The 19,033-nt window shown below is 43.3% G+C and overlaps 1 protein-coding gene across 8 annotated transcripts in view; it reads right to left on the bottom strand.

The window, feature by feature from the left end:
* Procr (protein C receptor) overlaps positions 1–18,318 on the bottom strand; it is a 44,067-nt gene extending 25,749 nt beyond the window's left edge. For 5 of the 8 annotated variants that reach the window (XM_021246893.1, XM_021246894.2, XM_013066736.3 and 2 more), the window contains exons 1-3: positions 17,928–18,189; positions 15,280–15,537; positions 14,285–14,572 (exon numbers count right to left, since the gene is read on the bottom strand). In XM_021246893.1, the coding sequence (XP_021102552.1) occupies positions 14,285–14,572; positions 15,280–15,537; positions 17,928–18,009 (628 nt within the window). In that variant the 5' untranslated portion in view covers positions 18,010–18,189. The other 3 variants (XM_021246892.2, XM_004867878.2, XM_021246891.1) reach the window with 3 other exon arrangements.
* Positions 18,319–19,033: the final 715 nt, after the last annotated feature.

The raw sequence follows: 19,033 nt of genomic DNA, 5'->3' as shown, positions 1-19,033 counted from the left end.
TGGGATCACAGGTGTGCAACACCACGCCCGGTACACACATATTTTAGCAACTTCCTTCCTTACTGTTTGTGCATCTGTATTAGTCACTTTGCCATCAGTTGGAAAAAAATATCTGACAGGTACAACTTAAAGGAGGAGAGGCTTGTTTTGGTTCATGGTTTCAGAAGGTCTGGTCTGTTGTCGACTGGCTTCAAGGCAGAAATGGCATGGTGGAAGGGTGTAGCAGAGAGAAGCTGTGCAGCCCACGGCAGCCAGGAAGCAGAGACAGGAAGAGCCAGAGTAGAAAGATGTACACCCCCAAGGCACGGCCCCTGGGATGCTCTCCCTCCTCCTGGGCCCACCTCCTACCTGCACATTCAGCCATGAACTCATCAGTGGATGAATTCGTGGATGTGTCCCCATGATCCAACATGATCCAAAAGCACCACCTCTCACCACACATGAGACTGGGGGGACATTCTAGATCTAAGCCATAACAGCATCGTTGAGCTTGCTGAGTCTATCTTTGCCCCCTCAGCTCTATTTCCTCCATGGTAGCCATAGTGATGCTTTCCAAGTGCAAATGAAGTCACATCCCCCCTTCTCAAAAGCCTCCAATGGTTTCTGTCTCACCCAGAGAAAAATCAAAGTACTTGTAATTGGTTTACAAGACCCTGTGATTTTTTTTTTTTTTTTTGAGACAGGGTCTTGCTATGTAGTTCAGGCTGGCCTTGAACTCTGATGTAGTCCAGGCTGGCCTCAAACTTGCAGCAATCCTCCTGCCTCAGCCTCCTGAGTGCTGTGATTACAGACATGCCCCGCCATGTCTGGCAAGCCTGTGTGATTTGCCTCCTGCTACTTCTCTCCCCTTCGCCTGAACCATTTCAGATAAACTGGCCTCTTCATTATTGTCAAATAAACCATGCTTCCTCCTCTAGGAGCTTGCACTTGTTCTGTCTACCTAGATTGGATTGCTCTTTCCACAGCTATTCTCTCACTTCCTTCAGATCTCTGCCCAACTGTCACCTTATTATAGAGGCTTTATTTGTCTCCCTGTGCTTATTATCTCTGACATTTAAAACATTTACTCATTTATTATGTCTCTACCCATAGTAGTAGTTGTATAAGGACAAGAGCCTTGCTTTGTTCTCTGCTATGTTGCCACATTCCTACTTCCTAAAGTGTTGCCTGAGCCCCAGAAGTCACTTGATAAATATTTTTCTAATAAGTGCATGACAAATTTCAAATTGTAGCAAATGTAGAAGAATAATATCAGGTTACTGAAATGGAACAGCAAATAAGGAACCCTTGAAGGAACTAGGAATGTTTCATTTAGAGAAAAAAGACTTGGAGAACAGGATACATATCTTCAGATATATGTGGGGCTGTCACATGTGATTGCAGAAGTCAGATTGTGAATTTGACATGCTGACTACTTCCAGGTATGGAAAGCCCACTATTATGTGAAGCAGCCAGTTCTATTATTAAATTGTTGTGTCAGAAATTTATATTAAATAAACACCTATTTCTCTGTGACTTTCATTCATTAATTTGTTCTCTGGAGTTCCACACGGCAAATTTAATCCCCTCTTCACTTGCAACTGGGCAAAATGAGACAACAAGAGGTATATTTAAGGAAATTAGAAAACAAACAAAATAAAACAGGAATTTTGTTTTGCGCAGAGAAATACACATACTGTAAAATGACAGGATTGAGGGAGAAAAAGTTGTGAGGTTGTGAGAGTAAACAGAAGAAAGAAAGATAAGTTGATGGCTGTGGAGAAGAAGAACACAAATGTCCAACTTAAATGTCAGATTTTAAATTCCTGCTCTGTGGAGTATGATGAATCCTTTCCCAGGTAATTAATGAAATATCCCTTATTGAGTTGGATCTATTTTGGGAAGTATGTAGAAACCCTGAGACCAGTGAGTGTGTAGCAAGGTAGAGACTATCCATGAGAGGTCTGTCATATGCAGGTACACATGTAACATCCTTCAGTTACATAGAGAGATACTGGGGAAGCCAGGCATTGTGGCGCACACCTGTAATTTCAGCCTTCGGGAGGCCGAGACAGGAGGATTGTGAGTTTGAGGCCAGCCTGGGCCAAATTGGGAGAGACTTTGTCTCAAAAAACAGAGAGGGAGAGGGAGAGAGAGAAGGAGAGAGAGAGAGAGAGAAGAGAGAGAATATTAGAAGAGGAAAAAGAGTTTTGATTTCTTTACACTGGATATGAGAATAACAACATCAGGAAATGGTAATATCTGTCCTTCTTTCCTAATAAATTTGCTGGCTCTATCGATATAATTTAAAATGAGATGATAGAATAAAAGTGTTTCTGTGATTATAAAATTACGTATAAAAATGAGAGATTATTATTAAAGTAAGTTAAAAATTGAATTAAATAACTTCCTTTTTCAAAAATTTTCAATTATTCATTTATTAGCCATTTATTGACTAACATTTAAATTCCTGGCACTATTCTAGACACTAAGAAATATTCTTAGATACTAAAGGTATTCTTGCCCTAGAGGGAAAAATAGTTAACTTTTGCCTATGAAACTTAGTACAACTTCTTAGCATAGCATTCATAGTATCATGTAACAAATTGTCTCATTATATCTCCCACAATATTTTCTTCCATAACCTATCTTCAGAGCAGCCACTTTAGACTATTCCTCTAATATAGGGTGCACTTTTAAACAGGTTGCCTTTGTACTATTAAATCAGTCCAGAATCCACTTATTATTTATTCATTCAACAAACATGTGTTAGACTCTGTGCTAGGCACTATGTTGGATGCCAAGAACACAGAGGTGAATAAAATATGATCACTGCCCTCAAAGATCTTAGCCTAAGAAGGAAGAAACATCTTTCTCTTCTTCTTCTTTTTTTTTTTTTTTTGGTACCAGGGATTGAACTCGGGACCTTGCGCTTTCGCAGCAGGCGCCGGAACCACTGAGCTAAATCCCCGGCCCTCTTTCTCTTCTTCATGTACTGCAATTCTTCTTTTTCTTCATACCTAGATGAAATCTGTGGCCTCTTGGTAGCTTTTCCAGATCCCTTTCCCTCAGTACACAGCTTATACTCACTTTCTTTTTTATTCCTTCCATGTTAAAGTGAGCTTTCTCTCCATCTAGATTAGGACCACTTGGATGGAAGTCATGTTTTACCTAGCTCTGTGTCTCCACTAGCAGTTAGCAAAATGCTTTAGAAAACAAAACAAAAGGGAAAAAAAACAACAAAAAAACAAAGCCTCAGCACAGTTGGCTGACTTGAAGAAAGAACGGGATATAGAAAATGTTATGGCTCATGTCTAGATGTCCCCGCTAAACTTCTTGGGATCATAGTGGGGCTTTTCAGAGGCGGCTGGATCTAGGGTGTATGATGCTGAGATCAAGGGAGTGTGATTACTAAATTAGTCCACTGATTGGTTTGGCATAGTTCTGGGTGTGGATAATGGCCCACCCTGGGTGTGGATGGTACCACCCAAATGGTGAGTAGCCTGGAAGGGATAAGAGGTAGAGGCAGGGCCAGGTGAGGTGGTGCATGCCTGCAATTCCAGCACTCAGGTGGCTGAAGCAGGAGAATCAATGCAAGTTTGAGGCCAGCCTGGGGTACATAGTGAGTTCAAGGCCAGGCTGAACTACATAGTGAGACCCTGTCTCAAAATAAAAAGGGGCAGGGTGGCTACTTCGCTGCTTTGCTGCCTTCCTGCCTTCTGCCTGTCATGAACAGTTTCTCCTCTGTGATGTCCTTCTGCCACCCTACCCTGCCTTGGAGCCAGCCAACTATGAACCGAAACCCCTACAAACTGTGAGCCAAAACAAACCTTTCCTTCTTTAACTTTTGGTATTGGGTATTTTGTCTCAGCAATGAGAAAAGTAACTAAAACAAATTTAAACTTCAGCTAGATGTGGTGGCACATTCCTTTAATCCTAGCACTCTGAAAATGGAAAAATAGGAACAAAATTTTGTAAATAGGGAGGGCTGGAGGGGTTGAAGGGAGGGCTGGGCAAGGGTGAAAAACAAGAACCAAGAGAGACTATGTAAAGGTGAAAATTTCCAATGATGAGTGTCATTATATTGTATACCTAAAATGTACCAATTATTAGAATGAATAATCAATAATGTAAAATAGGAATAAAAGGTCCAAAGGGGTAGGGGTAGTGGGAGGCACAGGGGAAAGGAAAGAAGGGAAAGGAAAAACTGATGAGAAATGGAAAAAATGGAAATAAAGTCTTTGTAAATAGGGAAGGGTGGAGGGTGTGAAGGGAGGGCTAGGAATGGGGAAAAAATAAGAACCAAGATGCATTATATAAAGGTACAATTCCCAATGAGAAATGTAATTGTGTTATATACCTACAATGTACCAATAAAAGAATTTAATACAAAAAAAAAAATCCTAGCGCTCTGGGAGGCTGAACCTGGCTTTGGAAACTTAGTGAGACCCTGTGTCTAAATAAAAAGAAACTTAAACTTCAGAGTAACTGAAGGGAGGCATAAAACCAAGACATACGTGTTAAAATGAATTTACAAATGGATGAATACAGTAAGCCAGGCCACCCAGAAGGAGGCTTTTAGAATATTTTGGGGAGTCACTTGTTTAAATTTATTCCAGATGTGTTTATTTTTCATGTAAACTGCAACTGGGCCTCTAGTAGTCTGGCCACTAGGGGCCAGAACTAAGCCAAACGTTCTGAGGTCATTCTCTAGAAGAGAAGTGGAACTTCTAGTACCCTTAAAGTTTGTCCACATGTCAGCCATCTGGAGTTAGGAGCTAGAATCTGAGTTGTCAGATCTGATGGGCATTTTAGAAATTAGGAACTTCCCCTTAGAGGGAAGCACTGACTTGTCCACAGTCCCACAGCTGTACGCACCAGCAGTTGAACTATCTGTTCACTCTGCCCTGTGTAGAAACTCCTGGAGATGAGGACCAGACGTCCCTCCTGAAACATCAGTGACACAGCCCACTGTTTTCCTGCTTCTTTGCTTCCCCGACTTTTGGATGTGGACATGAACTTTTGGATAATCCCTTTGCTATGATTTGGTTGTGGTTTGCCCCTGCTAAAACTCATGCTGAAGCTTAGTCCCCAGTGTAATGATTTTGAAAAGCCGTGATACCTTTAAGAGGTGGAGCCTAGTGGAAGGTGATCAGGTCATGACTGCCCTTGTGAGGGATTAATGCTGGGTTTGTGCAGTGGGTTTGGGCTGGCAAGAGTGGAGCAGTTCCTGTGAGCGCAGGTTGTTATAAAAGAGCAAGCCTGATCCTTCCCCATCTCTTGCTTGTCCTTTGTCCATGTGATCTCTCTTGCCATATGATGCCTCCACCATAGTGTGATGTAGTCAGAAGGCCTTCATCAGAGGCCAAATAGATGGGCCTTCCAACTTTCAGCCTCCAGAACTGTGAGTTAAATCAAGCTCTTTTCCTTATAAAATACTCAGCTTCAGGTATTTTACTATAGCAACAGAAAAGGGGCCAAGACACCCTCCAAGTAATCCTATTACCTCTACAATTTAAGATTCCTGCTGCCTCTCATGGCAAGCTGTAGCAGCTTGGATTATTTCTATCTCTTGGCTCTTTTTAAAAAAAGTTATAAAAATTATCACAGTAAAAGACACATTGGGATTGGTCCTGTCTCTTGGTTTTTGTGAATAATACTGCTATGAACATTCACGTACAAGTATTTGTGTGGATATATGTTTTCAGTTCCCTTAGGTATATACTGAGTGGAATTGCTGAGTCATAGAGTTATATGTTAAACTTTTTGAAGAACTGCCAAACTATATTCAAAGTGGCTATACAATTTTACTTTCCCATTGGCAGTGTGTGAAGGTTCTAGCTTCTCCCCATGCTTGCCAACCCAAGTCATTTCCTGTCTTTTTTATTATAGCTATTCTTGATGATGTGAAGTAGTATCTCATTATAATCTTGATTTGTATTTCCTTAAGGACGAATAATGTTGAAGGCCTTTTTACGTGTGTTGTGTTTTTTTTTGGTACCTGGGATCGAACTCGGGACCTTGCTCTTGCGAGCCAGGCACCGGAACCACTGAGCTAAATCCCCAGCCCTTGAAGGCCTTTTTATGTGTTTATTGGTCACTGGTACATTTTCTTTGAGAAATGTCTGTTCAGATCCTTTGTCCATTTTAAAATTGGGTTATATTTGTCTTTTTTTTTTTTTTTTTGGTACCGGGGATCGAACTTGGGACTTTGCACTTTCTAGGCAGGCGCCAGAACCACTGAGCTAAATTCCCAGCCCATATAATGAGTGGTTTTGATTCTCTGAACGATTTTTTTTAAAAAATAGGGTCTCATAAGAAAAAAAAATAGGGTCTCACTATATAGTCCAGGCTGGCCTTGAACTCACTGTGTAACTCAGGGAGGCCTTAAATTCTCTATCCATCTTCCTCAGTCTCCCAAGTGCTGGAATTACAGGCATGTAGCACTATGTCTTGCTGATTTTGAACAATATATTTTTGAGTTATTTTCTTGGCAGTTGATATAGTATTTAGAATATATATCTTGTCAGAATCAGAATCAGAATCTATTTCAGAGTTATTTCTTTTATTTAAAAATTTTTATTTATTGTTTTGTGGACTGAATCCAGGGCCTTGTGCATGCTAAGCAAGAACTCTACCACTGAGTTACATCCCTGGACATTCTTTTTTTAAAAATTTGAGACAAGTTCTTTCTAAATTGCTCAGGCTGGCCTTGAACATGGGATCCTCCTGGCTCTGCCTCCTGAAGGGCTCTTTCATTCTTTAAGAATTTTTTTTTGATACTGGGAATTGAACTTGGGTCTTTGAGCTTTCCAGGCAGGCGGCAGAACCACTGAGCTAAATCCCCGCCCCTTGCTTTTTTTTTTTTTTTTGGTACTGGGGATCGAACTTGGGACCTTGCACTTGTGAAGCAGGCAGCGGAACCACTGAGCTAAATCCCTGGTCCTCTTTAAGACATTTTTTAATAGTAACAATCACCCCTTACATGTGCATAGTGCCTTGAACTTTACAAATTGCTTTCATATACATTATCTTGTGTTACTCTTACAATAGCAATATGAAGTAAGTAGATCACAGAATTTTAAATAGCAATATGAAGTGAGTAGATTATATAATTTTATTCACATTTTATTGGTCAGAAAACAAGATTAAAGAGTTGAAGTGAGTGCACAAAGTCATATAGCTGGAGGTTAGCAGAATCAGAACAACTTGTGGTCCTCCTTACTCAGCTTCCCAGGGTGCTGGGATTACAGCCAAGCACCACCACACCCAGCTCTGTCAGACATATTTATTGTTATCTAGAAATAGCTTAGGAAAGAGATGTCCCAAAATGCCTGGAACACATATCCATTCCAGTTGTGTTGGGCAGCTATTTTCTATTGGTTCTGGACTAGGTGATACAATTTTTGCCTTTTGGCAAGTTCACATTCTAGAATAGAAGACAGAAATTATTATAATACAGGGTGACAATATTAATTATAGAGACTGTAAACATGCTCTGGGGGAACAGAAGAGAGAACAAAACTATGGATGGGAGAATCAGGGATGGTTTTATAGAGTAGATGACATTTGAGATAGGTTTCAAAAGATGAATAGAGTTTGCCATGGACAGAAAAGAATATGACTTGAAATGGGATGACCAGAAAGGACATGACATGTTTGGGAATGCAAGGGTAGTTTGGAGGGGCTAGAAAGTAGGTTGAGAAGGAAGAGAGGTTAAAGATGAATGTAGAGCAAAGACAGGTTAGTGCTGAATTGTGGAGGGTCTTGAACTCCAAACTAAGAAGTTTAAAGTTCATCCTATGGATAGTGAAAACACTAGAGAATTCTGGGCAGACAAGTGACAAGATTTAGGAAGAAGGGGCTGGGGATTAACTCAGTGGTTTCGCGGCCTGCTGCGCAAGCGCAAGGACCCAAGTCCGATACCCGGTACCAAAACAAAAGAAAAGAAGATTTTTTTTAGCTTGGCATGGTGGCACACCACTGTATTCCCAGAACTTGGGAAGCTGAGGCAGGAGGAGCAGAGTGAGTTCAGACCAGCCTGAGAGAAGGGGGTGGGAAGGATTTGATGGCGACTTTGTGAGAGAGATAGAAGAGTGTTTGATGTGAGTCTAGTGGTCCCAGTTACAGCTGGAGAATCCTGAACTAAGGCAGTGGCTGCACTGATGAAAGAGCTTGATACAAAGCTGAGAGCCTGAGAACCTGTGGCTCACTCTCGAGTTCCTCCTCTACAGACTGGCTTCTCCCCATCTTTTCCTTTCCCCTTTGCTCCCTTGCTTAAACTAAGGCCTTGTCTATCTTTGATCTGGAAGAATACTGTCCAGGCCAGGCTCTTTAGCTTGAAATCAGTGGACCTTAACCTATCTGAAGCCCTCTTTTTATAAGGTAGCTGAAGAGGAAAGAAGCCTTCAGCGGCTTTCTGTTCACCAACCTTCAATAACTCCCCTTCTTTTTCATTAGCTAAAGACCTCCCTTCACTAGGTTCTAGAAGCCCAGTTCTGTTACCCACCAGTCTGTATTTCCACTCTCATTTTCACCATTCTACTCTCCAACCACTCTGAAATAACTGTCTTTCCTAAAATTAACTCTGCCTTTTCTAACTCTTGCCATTACTGAAGTTGTTCAGTCTACTTTTCCTATCTGTGTATGATTGTATTTTATCCATCCACAAATCCTGCTCTCTACTCCTCCACAGATTTCTTTGATTCCTTCAGTTTTAGTAAAGGAGAGAAAGCATAAATCCTAGAACACAATGGCATGGATTTAAAGCCTGGCTCTGCTATTTATTAGCTTACTCTTGATAAACACATTTCCTAAGCTAACATGAAGAGAACATAATATGTATTTTACAAGACCTCAGTAACTACTAAATGATAGATGCAAGTTAAAGGATTCCAAAAAGTACAAACCAATATGTAAATGATGACCACTACAGTAAATTACAATATAACATTTTTATTTGTGTATTTCTTCCAGCTACTAGGACATTGTTTTGTTTTGTTTTTGAGACAGGGTCTCACTGAATAGTCTACATTGGCCTTGAACTCACTATGTAGCCCAGGCTAACCTTGACCTCTCAGCGACCCTCCTGCCTCAGCCTCCCAAGTACTGGGATTATAGGCATGAGCCATCATGTCCAACTGTTAGGACATCTTATACCCTAAAGGCTATGTCCTATTAGGCCATCCTCCCTTGTATTGTTCTTATTTGTACACTTTTTATCTTCCCAACCCCAGGTTCTTTGAAGTCCATGTCTTAATCGTTTTATTTCTTCCAATGTCTGTAGCACAGAGGCTCACGTATACGGAGCTCACTGGTAAACATTTACTGAATGAATAAATGATGTAAAATATAGTGAACACTTGGGGTCATTTACTTTTCTATTTCATTTTTCTTTTGGTTTTTGTCTTTTGGTTGCCCAGCACCTGAAACCTCTTCCTTGGTGTGGGTCTTAATGGAAGACAGGGTCCTACTTCCCACAAGGGAAGCCAAAGGTACCTGAAGTCTCCCTGCCCCAACACCGCTACCGAGGCAGAGGAAATAGGACCCATGATACATGGTCTGTGCTTGGTCACACAGATCCTCCCACCCAGGACTTTGAATCTTGAACTAATGATTTGAAGGCAGGAGAACTCATTAAGATGACACCAGACATTGACAGTGATGGAGGCAGTAGTTCTGGCTGTGGTATCCTTAACTAGATCATTCCTTTTTTCCCTCTGTTCTTGCTTTTTGAGACAAGGCCTTGCTTGTGTAGTCCAGGCCGGCCTTGAATTCATGGCGATCCTTCTGCCTCAGTCTCCTGGCTAGTGGGATCACAGGCATGTGCCCTTATGCCTATCACTACACAGTTCTTGGGTTGGGGCTGTGACTGTGGTCCTGGGTTCTATTTGCTGAGCTTGATTAATTGACCTTCTGGTCACCTCAGGATTATTTGGTGACCTTCCAATATATTTCCCTTTTAAATTTGCAGAGTAGCTTTCTGTTGCATACAACTAAGAATCCTGGCATACTTCTAGGACTAGAATTTAGGGAGAAAGACAAAACAGGGAACTTTTTTTTTGTTTGTTAATTCTGTGTTGTTACTGTTGTGGTACTTGTTCTGTTATTTTAAAATATCCTTTCCCAGTAAATAAGCTGGAGTACATTTGGGTAAAGATAAATGGTAGAAAATAAAATGAGGCAATTGGATTTGGGGAATATTTTGTACACCCTTGAATGTCACTTTGAGGATTTCGAATTTAACTTGATAAGTTTGAGGAACTAAATATACATACATATATATATATATATATATATATATATATATATATATATATATGCTATGAGGGATTGAACCCAAGGCCTTCTTCACACTAAACTACATCCCTAGTCCTTTTTATTTTATTTTATTTATTTTATTTTGGGTACCAGGATCGAACTCTGGACCTTGCGCTTGCGAGGCAGGCAGCAGAACCACTGAGCTAAATCCCCGGCCCCCTAGATCTTTTTAAATTTTGTATTTTGAGACAGGGTCCCACTAAGTCACTAAGTTGCCCAGGCTGAGCTTAAACTTGTGATCTTCCTGTCTTGGCCTCCCAGAATGCTGACATTACAGGTAGCACCACTCTACCTGGCTCCCTTTTTTTTTTTTTGTACCAGTGATTGAACTTGGGACCTTCCACTTGCAAGGCAGGCACCAGAACCACTGAGCTAAATCCCTGGCCTTTACCTGGCTCTCTTTTTATTTTTTATTTTGAGACAGGTTCTCCCTACATTGCCCAGATTGGGCTTGAACTTGCAAACTTCCCACCTTAGCTTCTCAGAGAGCTGGATTACAAGTGTGTGCAACCACACCTAGTCTCATATCTGTATTTTCTATTGTTATGTGGAAGATGAATCAGAATGTGTAGAAATCAGAAACAAAGAGAAAACCTAGGAGGAGGCCATAGCCATGGACCAGATAAAAGTCTTAGAACATTTCTCAATTTTGAGAGATGAGAGAAAAGGAGAAGAAGGCTTGCATATGCACACGCTTATGTGTGCATGCACACATACAGGATTTTTATTTGTTTTGGTGGTACTGGGGATTGAACTCAAGGCTTTCACACTGAACCACCTCCTCAGCCCTTTTTATTTATTTTTAAATCTTGAAACAGAGTCTTGCTAAATTGCTAAATTGCCCTGGTAGGGACTTGATCTTGGCAATCCTCCTGCCTTGACCTCCCAGCGTCCTGAGATTACAGTCGTTTACCACCAAACCTGGTTACATGTTGAGTTTTCTGGAATCAGAGGCTGAGATTGAGTGTAAGGTACAAGATGTTAAGGGAAAAGTCAAACTGCATTATAGATTTGACAGAGCCCCAGCCACCTGGCAGGGAATTCCGGAGTGAATACTGTTCATAGGAGTTGTCCTACTCTTGTATTGACTGCAATGGCTGGATCTTTACACCCCTGCCTCGCTCAGTCACTGGAAGTGACATGATGTCACATCCAGTGAATACAGTGGATAAGGACATAACATAATGCCTATCGCACTTTGTAAAGACACTGATGAAAGATGTCCAGAACTGCTTCCAAGAGTGGCCAGGGCCTGGATGGGCGTGACCTGTGCAGACTGTCCTCTGCAGCAGAGGCTGGGACTGAGAAGATGAAGCAGCTGGAGGCTATCTGTTGTCCATCTTCCAAGAAGGTGAGCAGGAGGTTGAGCTGGGTGGCACCTCTGTGCCTACCACAGGGAAAGATGCATCGTGATATCTTGAATCAAAGTAATGGGGTGGAAAGGAGGGAATGGAGTCTATGGATATCGTATCTTGTGGGCAGGGATAAAGAGGGAGTAGAGTTGACACTGAGGTCTCTACGCTTATGTAACTTGGTAATTCTATTATCTATTAACAGACAGTGAAGAAAAGAAGAGAGAATAGGGTTGAGAAGAAAGATAATTTTAAAAGATAGGGCCAGGGATTTAGCTCAGGGTTTCCGCTGCCTGCCTCGCAAGTGCAAGGTCCCGAGTTTGATCCCTGGTACCAAAAAAAAAAAAAAGATAATACATTTGGTTTTGAATATGTTACCCTGAAATGTCTGCAAAGTATTACAGTACAAATGATTTTCAAGAATCAAGACATGTGGGAGGTTTGGAGGTCTGCAGCCACTGCTGTTCTTAGCAACTATGCATATATTATTTTATCTAATACTCACAATGCCTCTGTGAGGTAGGTATTGTATTTCTTACACCCTGTTTGTATGTTTTATTATACTTTTGTGAATGAAGAAACTGAGACTTGAAGAAGTTAAATGTTTGGCTCAAAGAAATACTCAAATCTGATGACAAAACATGTGCTCTTAAAGATAAGAGGATCATCACAAGTTTGAAGCCAGTCTGAACTACATAGAGAGGCCCTGTTTTACCCCCCCCCAAAAAAAAGGCACCTTAAGAAAGCCAACATTTCCAGGTTAACATACAAGGACTAAGATATAGTGTGTTCAAATGAAAAGAATTATAGTAAAAGACACAGAAGCATTAATGCCCCTCAAAATACTCTCCTCCACTTTGAACACAATTATTCCATTGCTCTTGCCACCTTCTGAAGCAGTTCTGGACATCCTCTTTCATGAGTGTCTTTACCAGGTATGATAAAAAAATATAGTGAATATTGCTCCCAAGAGCCATCCAACTGAAAGGCAGGCTTGTAAAAGCATTATGGTGTATCTTCATCCATTTTATTCACTGAATGTGACAACAGTCACTTCTGGCTCTTCCCCAAAGTCAAAATGACCACAAGAGGTAAACATTTTTAATTGATTCGTGACATTGAGGTAGCCTTGATAGCATGATCTAATACATGAAAGAAGACTTACAAAACTGCTTCAGAAAGTGGCAAGAATGATAGGCTAAGAGTGTTTGAAGTGAGGGGGCCTACTTTAAGGGGGATTAATGGCAATGTGTCTTTTACTATAATAAATTTATATTTAAATATTCAGTTTCTTTAATCATTCCTTGTAGTCAAAGGATTGAAAAATAAGTACCCAGAATAGTTTTTATGAATTAGAAGTATTGCCAAAGTTAGGGTAAAAGAGAGGTCTAATGCACAAAGATAAATTTTACAGATATCATGGAGGAAAAAAGTTTGACAATAACAGGTTACTAGTGATCTTAGAGCAGTTTGTAGAGAAGCCAGATTGCAGTGAATTTAAAAGTGAGTGGGGGCTAGGTGTGGTGGCACACGCCTGTAATCCTAGCACTTAGGAGCTGAGGCATGAGGATTGCTGTGGCCAGCCTGGGCTACATGGTGAGTTCAAGGTCAACTTGAAGTACGTAGGGAGACCCTGCCTCAAAAAAAAGAGTGGGAAAGGAAGAAGCAGAAGCAGAGGGTATAGACTACTTCTCCAGAAGTTTTGTAAAATAGAGGAAACAATTATGCTATATGCATAAGTAATAAATTTATTCATATTTTAAAATTAATTAATAACACTGTTTCCATATTACTTAGATTTTATCTTCACACCATTCCTTTGGTTACTTCTTTCTCCCTCTTTTATCCCAGTGTCTCTTCCCAAGTCGGACACACCTGAAAGCACTGAATGTTGTTTATTTTGGTAATGGAAAATTTGTTTTATTTCCTTCCATGCTTTCAGCTTCTCAGGTGATTCTATCTTTGGAGGATGGGCCATAGACACCCCTGCTCCAACTCCTTTATCTGTTTTCCACAAAGATACATCAACATTCACTTCTCAGACCAATTCAGCAAAGCATGCAAGTTGTTAGGTTCTTAGCAAACCAATTACCAAGCCTCCCCACATACCCTCCCCAAACCCTTGGTGGGCAGATTTGGGAGGAAAAAGGAGCTGTCACTTCAAACTTTCTGGGATACGGTGTCCCAGTTGGAGCATCTGTTTGGCTTCATGTCAGCTGAGACCTTCCCTTGCCAGCTCTGGTCAACCCAGCACTTTCTTGAGTGAGCTGGAGAGTAATTAACATCGCCGTCTACCCGTGTACAGGAAGATGCCCACAGCCACACCAGCGATGACAAAACTGCCCACCAGGATGCCCAGGACCAATGAAGTGTAGGAGCGGCCTGTTTGGCTCCCTGCAGAACATGCAGAGAGTTAGCTTAAGCATCTCACCAAAGGGCCTGTGGTTTGAGTCAAACCCCAAGGGATTTCTGCCCCCAAAGGAAAGGGGCCAGTCAACCGAACGACTTAAGCTATGTGTGCTCTGCCCCTACTCCCAGCTCCTGGCTCTTATAGTTCACATCCTTCAGGTTCATCTATTTGTCTGGAACTCGCCCTTTCCCTAACACACAGGCACTGCCCAAGACCCTGGTACCTTTCAAGTTTTTCACGGCGATATGTGTCTGCACGTACTGCACACAGGTGTCCTGAAGAAATTCCCGCATTTCATACCGAGTACGATTGTAGCTGTTGAGTTGCTTCAGCGTGTAAGCGACCAATGTGGAGGGTGCCTGGGGTTCTGGCACCCACTGGGCGTCCTCTGACTGGAAACTCACAAAGGAGCTCCCGTTCAAAGCCACTTCGAAGAAGACACGGGCTTTGGAACTCTCAGAGTCTTCAGGAGGCAGCTCGCAGCCCAGGAAGCAGCGGATGGTGAGAGGAACTGCGGAGGGGGTTCAGATCAGAGGCTGTGTGGAGAGGAAGTCAGTGTGGGGCGGGGGAGCGGTCCACCATGGGGAAGAGGACATGGTGGGGGGCCGTGGGCTGAGACAAGGGGGGTGGTTAAGGTTAGGGTTTTAGAGGCTGTGGAAGGTGGTGCAAGAGTCTATGAGAGAGGAGTTGGGGCTATGAGGGGAGGCTGTGAGGGATGCCAGAGTAGAAATTGGGGTTTTTGAGGGGAAGGAGTTGGGGGTTGTGAGGGAGCTGGAGTGGTCGGCATGTAAGGAGAGGTGGCTGGAGGGTTGAGGGGAAAGTCCTGGAGGTTATGTGAAGGAACCACGGGGGTCTAGGAAGCAAAGGAATGGGAAGTGTGTGAGCTAAGGAGTGAGGAGTCTTCAGTGAACCCTGGGGTAAGAGTGGGTCAGGGACAAGGCCTCCCAACATGGTTCACCCTGAGGTCATGACAACTGGAAGAGGGTCTGATGGAGAGCTCCTTTTCCTAGGACACCCACCCCTCTCCATTCTTCAGCTCATACCCATCCATCTCCAAGAACCTGTATGCCATGCCACCTGTGTGCCAACTTAGAGTAGCCCCGCCCACACTCAGACTGCCCTACCCACGGGGTGCCCTTCCCGCAAAGCCCCGCCCCTGCCCAGGGCCCAGCTCACCTGCCCCGCCCAGTCCCCGCCCCTGACACGCCCCAAACTTACAGGTCACGCTATTCCTTTGCTCCATGTACACCAGCCGCACGAAGCTCTGGAACTGCTGCAGGTAGAGATGCAGACCTGTCTCTGTGTGCGCCCAGCTCTCCTGGTCCTGCACGGGCTGCAGCTGCAGGATTGTGACGTTGGTGCCTGGGCCCTCCAGCCTGTGTGTCAGATGTCCCCCCAGTGACGCGTTGCCGTAATACCTCACGTGATAGGGGTCGCGGAAGTGGGCGATCTGGAGCATGTGGAAGTTCAGTGGGCCTGGGGCAGAGTCAGTGCGTCAGGACTGCTGACTTAAGAGGAGGCTCTGGCCACTGGAGATCATAACCCTCCCCAGAGGCCCACCACCCAGCTTCTGTACCCCATAAAGTGACCTCCCACCCACCATCCTATTTGATTCTCACAACAACCTTGCCAGGAGGCCAGGAGGGGGATTATTATCTTTGTTTTACAGATGAGGAAATTGAGGCTGGCAGTGGGAAGAGGCAGTCCTCCCTGTTACTTTCCTTTCCTTCTCTACTTCCTCTTCCCATCTATGGTTGGTCAGTAAGTCCTGACCTACAATAAAATTCCAATTCCATCTCCTCCCCATGTCTCTGCCAGGGCACTAGTTCAGGTCTCATGGGTTCTCATTTGGGCTGGGGAAGTAAGTTCTTACCTCATCCCCTACCCCAATACCTGTTTCTCCTCTTCTGATTGGACCTCCACCTGATCCAGAGGTAAGATCTAGTTCCTCTTTTAAAGTCCTCCAGTGACATACTATTTGCCCACACAATACAAAGTCATAGCTAATATTCATTAAGTGCTTATTATGATCAGGGGACTATGCTTTACACACATTATTATCTTATTTGTGCTGTCCCCCCATGGCTTGATGCAGTATCTACAAATTGTTAACCCTATATGAGAAATTGAGGCTAAGATCCTATAGCAGAGCCAAGGCTTGAATGCAGATAGACTCGTCCAGTACTCTTCACCAGTCTGCTGCACTGCCTCCCCTTAGGGTACATCTGACCACAGGACCAAGCTCAGAGTCTATCCTGGCATTCAGAGCTGCCAGTAACCTGGTCCCAGTTGCATTTTCTGGCTGCTTTCTGATGCTTAAATATATCAAACTACCTGAGGTTCCTGATGCCCACTTTTGTCTGACATATGACTAGTTGGTGAGGGTTGTTCTGCCTCCCTTGTTCCACCTTGCAAATTTCTATTCATGCTTCAAGTTGTCCTCTCCTTGGACAATTTTCTGGATGTCTCTCCTCTTTACTTTCCCAGACACTTGGGTCTGTTTCAGTGATCCCAGGCCACTTTATGTTAGCATGGGGTTTGTGGGATTCTAATGACTGTCTCTAATCATATGCACAGGCTACATTGGACCCTTCCAGGCTCTGGGGTTACATCTGGCTACCTTTGCCTCTGTACCCAGAAAGGGCTAGCACAAGAGTTGGTACCTAGATGATGCTTGAGTGATGTGAGGTTGTAAGTATGTGTGTGTGCTATCATGCGTGTGTGTCTTGTCTGTGTTTGCATTTGAGAAACTGCTCTCTCTCTGCAAGTGAATATATCTGAGCGAAGACCTTAGACATTTAGACAAGGTCCTTAGCTGCTCTGTGACTCAGTTTCCTCCTCTGTAAAATGGATATAATAACACTACACACATTGTGAGGTACTGTGGGGCTAAATGAGTTATTACATGTATTAAATATAGTAAGCACTCATTGAATACTGGTTATTATTTGCTCCTCTGAGGAGGAAATGGAAGTCATAGAGTTTGTGGGAGAGGGGAGTGAAGCCACTATGCAATTATAGTCCAGGGCAGTAACTCCCCTGTTCTGCTTACGTGGGGCCGCTTCAGGCAGCCCTATCCCCTGTGAACTCTCTGGTTGGTCCCAGCTTATCTCCCCTCAGTTCCACCTCACCAGCTGCACCTATTCTTCCTCCATCTTCCCTAGTCTCTCCTTCTACCTCACTTGTCTCAGCCCCAGCCTTTCCCTAAGCTTTATCAGTTCTCAGTGCCTCAGCTAGTTTGTGCCCCTTGGGCAGTCCTTCAGTTTGCCACCCTCCGTCATATCTGAGTATGTTAACCTATTTAAAATGATATATAGAGAAAAAACATTCATATTTTGATGTACTTGACTCTTTGCTGTGTTAAAATGGAGTAAATTGTTACAATATAATTTTCCTTTTGCTAATAACGTCGCCCCCAAAATGTGTCACCCCCCTCAACAAGGTACACCACTGTCAGTTCTCCAGCATCTTCCCATCCCCTCCAGCTTTCTTGTCATCTCCAACTCTTCTTGTCTTCCCTAGACCTGCCCTTGTCCCCATCACCCCCAGCTGCCCCTCTCCAGACCTCACCGCATTGCTTACCTCTCTCCACACTGGTTCCCTCACCCCCTCTACTGGTCCCTTTAAACATTTTCCCAGTTGTTTCCACCAGAGTCCCCCAGTAACTCTCTTTCCCGATACTTAACTGTACTTCCTCCTAGTGGCTTTGGGACATAAGCCAGTGCCCTGCTGCACTAGAGACAGATCCAGCCATCTGTAGACACAGAAGCTGTGGAATTAGCTCTCTTCTGGTCTTGCTCGTGTACCCAGAAAGGCTGACAGTCTATAGAACCATCCCCAGGCAGGAGACAATGTCCCCAACTCACCCTCTGAGGCTTCCTGGCTACCAAGGGCCCAGCTGGGCAGCAGCAGCAGGGGCGGCAGCAAAGGCAGCAATGTTGTCAACATCCTGGGGCTGAAGTTCTTGATTCTACCTGGGCTCTTGATCAGACAGGCTGGACACTCTCCTGGCTGTAGCCTAAAAAGAAAAGTAAGGCTGTGTAGGAGGGGTGGAGGCTGAGCTGAGAAGGATGGAAAGAGGCCAGGGAATGGCAGGAGGAAAAGGTTGTCAGGCTTTTAAAGTGTTATTCCTACTCTGTCTCATTTCCTGCTAGGGGGCTGGCCTCCCTCAGCCCCGCCTAGCATTGGGTCCTCGTGCCCAGACCTGCCCTTTCCTTCTCCCTCTGAGCTGCTTCTGAGGAATGAGAAACAGGGAGCGGAAAAGGGGGAGAAGGGCTTGATGAGAAGTCCCGCTGTCGCTGAGTCAGGGGGTGGGGCATCTACTTTCAACTTGGGAGAGACTCCAGGGTGTAGAGATTGTCAGGTTACTGATGAGGAAACTGAGGCCCAGAGAGGTGTAAGAACTTGCCCAAAGTTTATACATTGTGATGGTGACTGATCTAGGATTAGAATTTAGTGTTCTAGAATAGTTGCATGCATTTTATCGACTATTAATTACATAGCAATTACACAATCAGGGAACTTACTTTGAGAAATAGTCACAAAATGAGTAGAAAGGAGCTCATTGTTTGTAATAGGAGAGAATGATGAACAATATATAAATCTCAGTAGGGGCTTGGCTACATAAAACAATATTTTTCAAACTGGGATCATAGTCTATTAGTGGATAACGAAAACATTTTTACAGGTCATGGTTAACATGTTTTAAAAATAAAATACAACAGACCGAAACATTTATTTTTTGGTACCGGGGATCGAACTCAGGACCTTGCGCTTTCAAGGCAGGTGGTGGAACCACTGAGCCAAATCCTCAGCCCCGAAAACATTTTAATCCATCACCCTTAGTAAGCATTATTTCATAAAATACTTGTTTACTTTTATATGAGTGTTTTGGGTTTGTGGGCATATGTTTCTATGATGGATAGCAGTGTGAAAGGTAGTTCTTTCTTTCTTTTATTTTTTTCTGGTACCA

Source organism: Heterocephalus glaber, unplaced genomic scaffold, assembly GCF_053883595.1.
Source record: "Heterocephalus glaber isolate CG9 unplaced genomic scaffold, H.glaber_assembly_v1.0 deba00001532, whole genome shotgun sequence".
NCBI classification, from domain to species: Eukaryota; Metazoa; Chordata; class Mammalia; order Rodentia; family Bathyergidae; genus Heterocephalus; species Heterocephalus glaber.
This window is presented reverse-complemented; position numbering and strand designations above follow the sequence as displayed.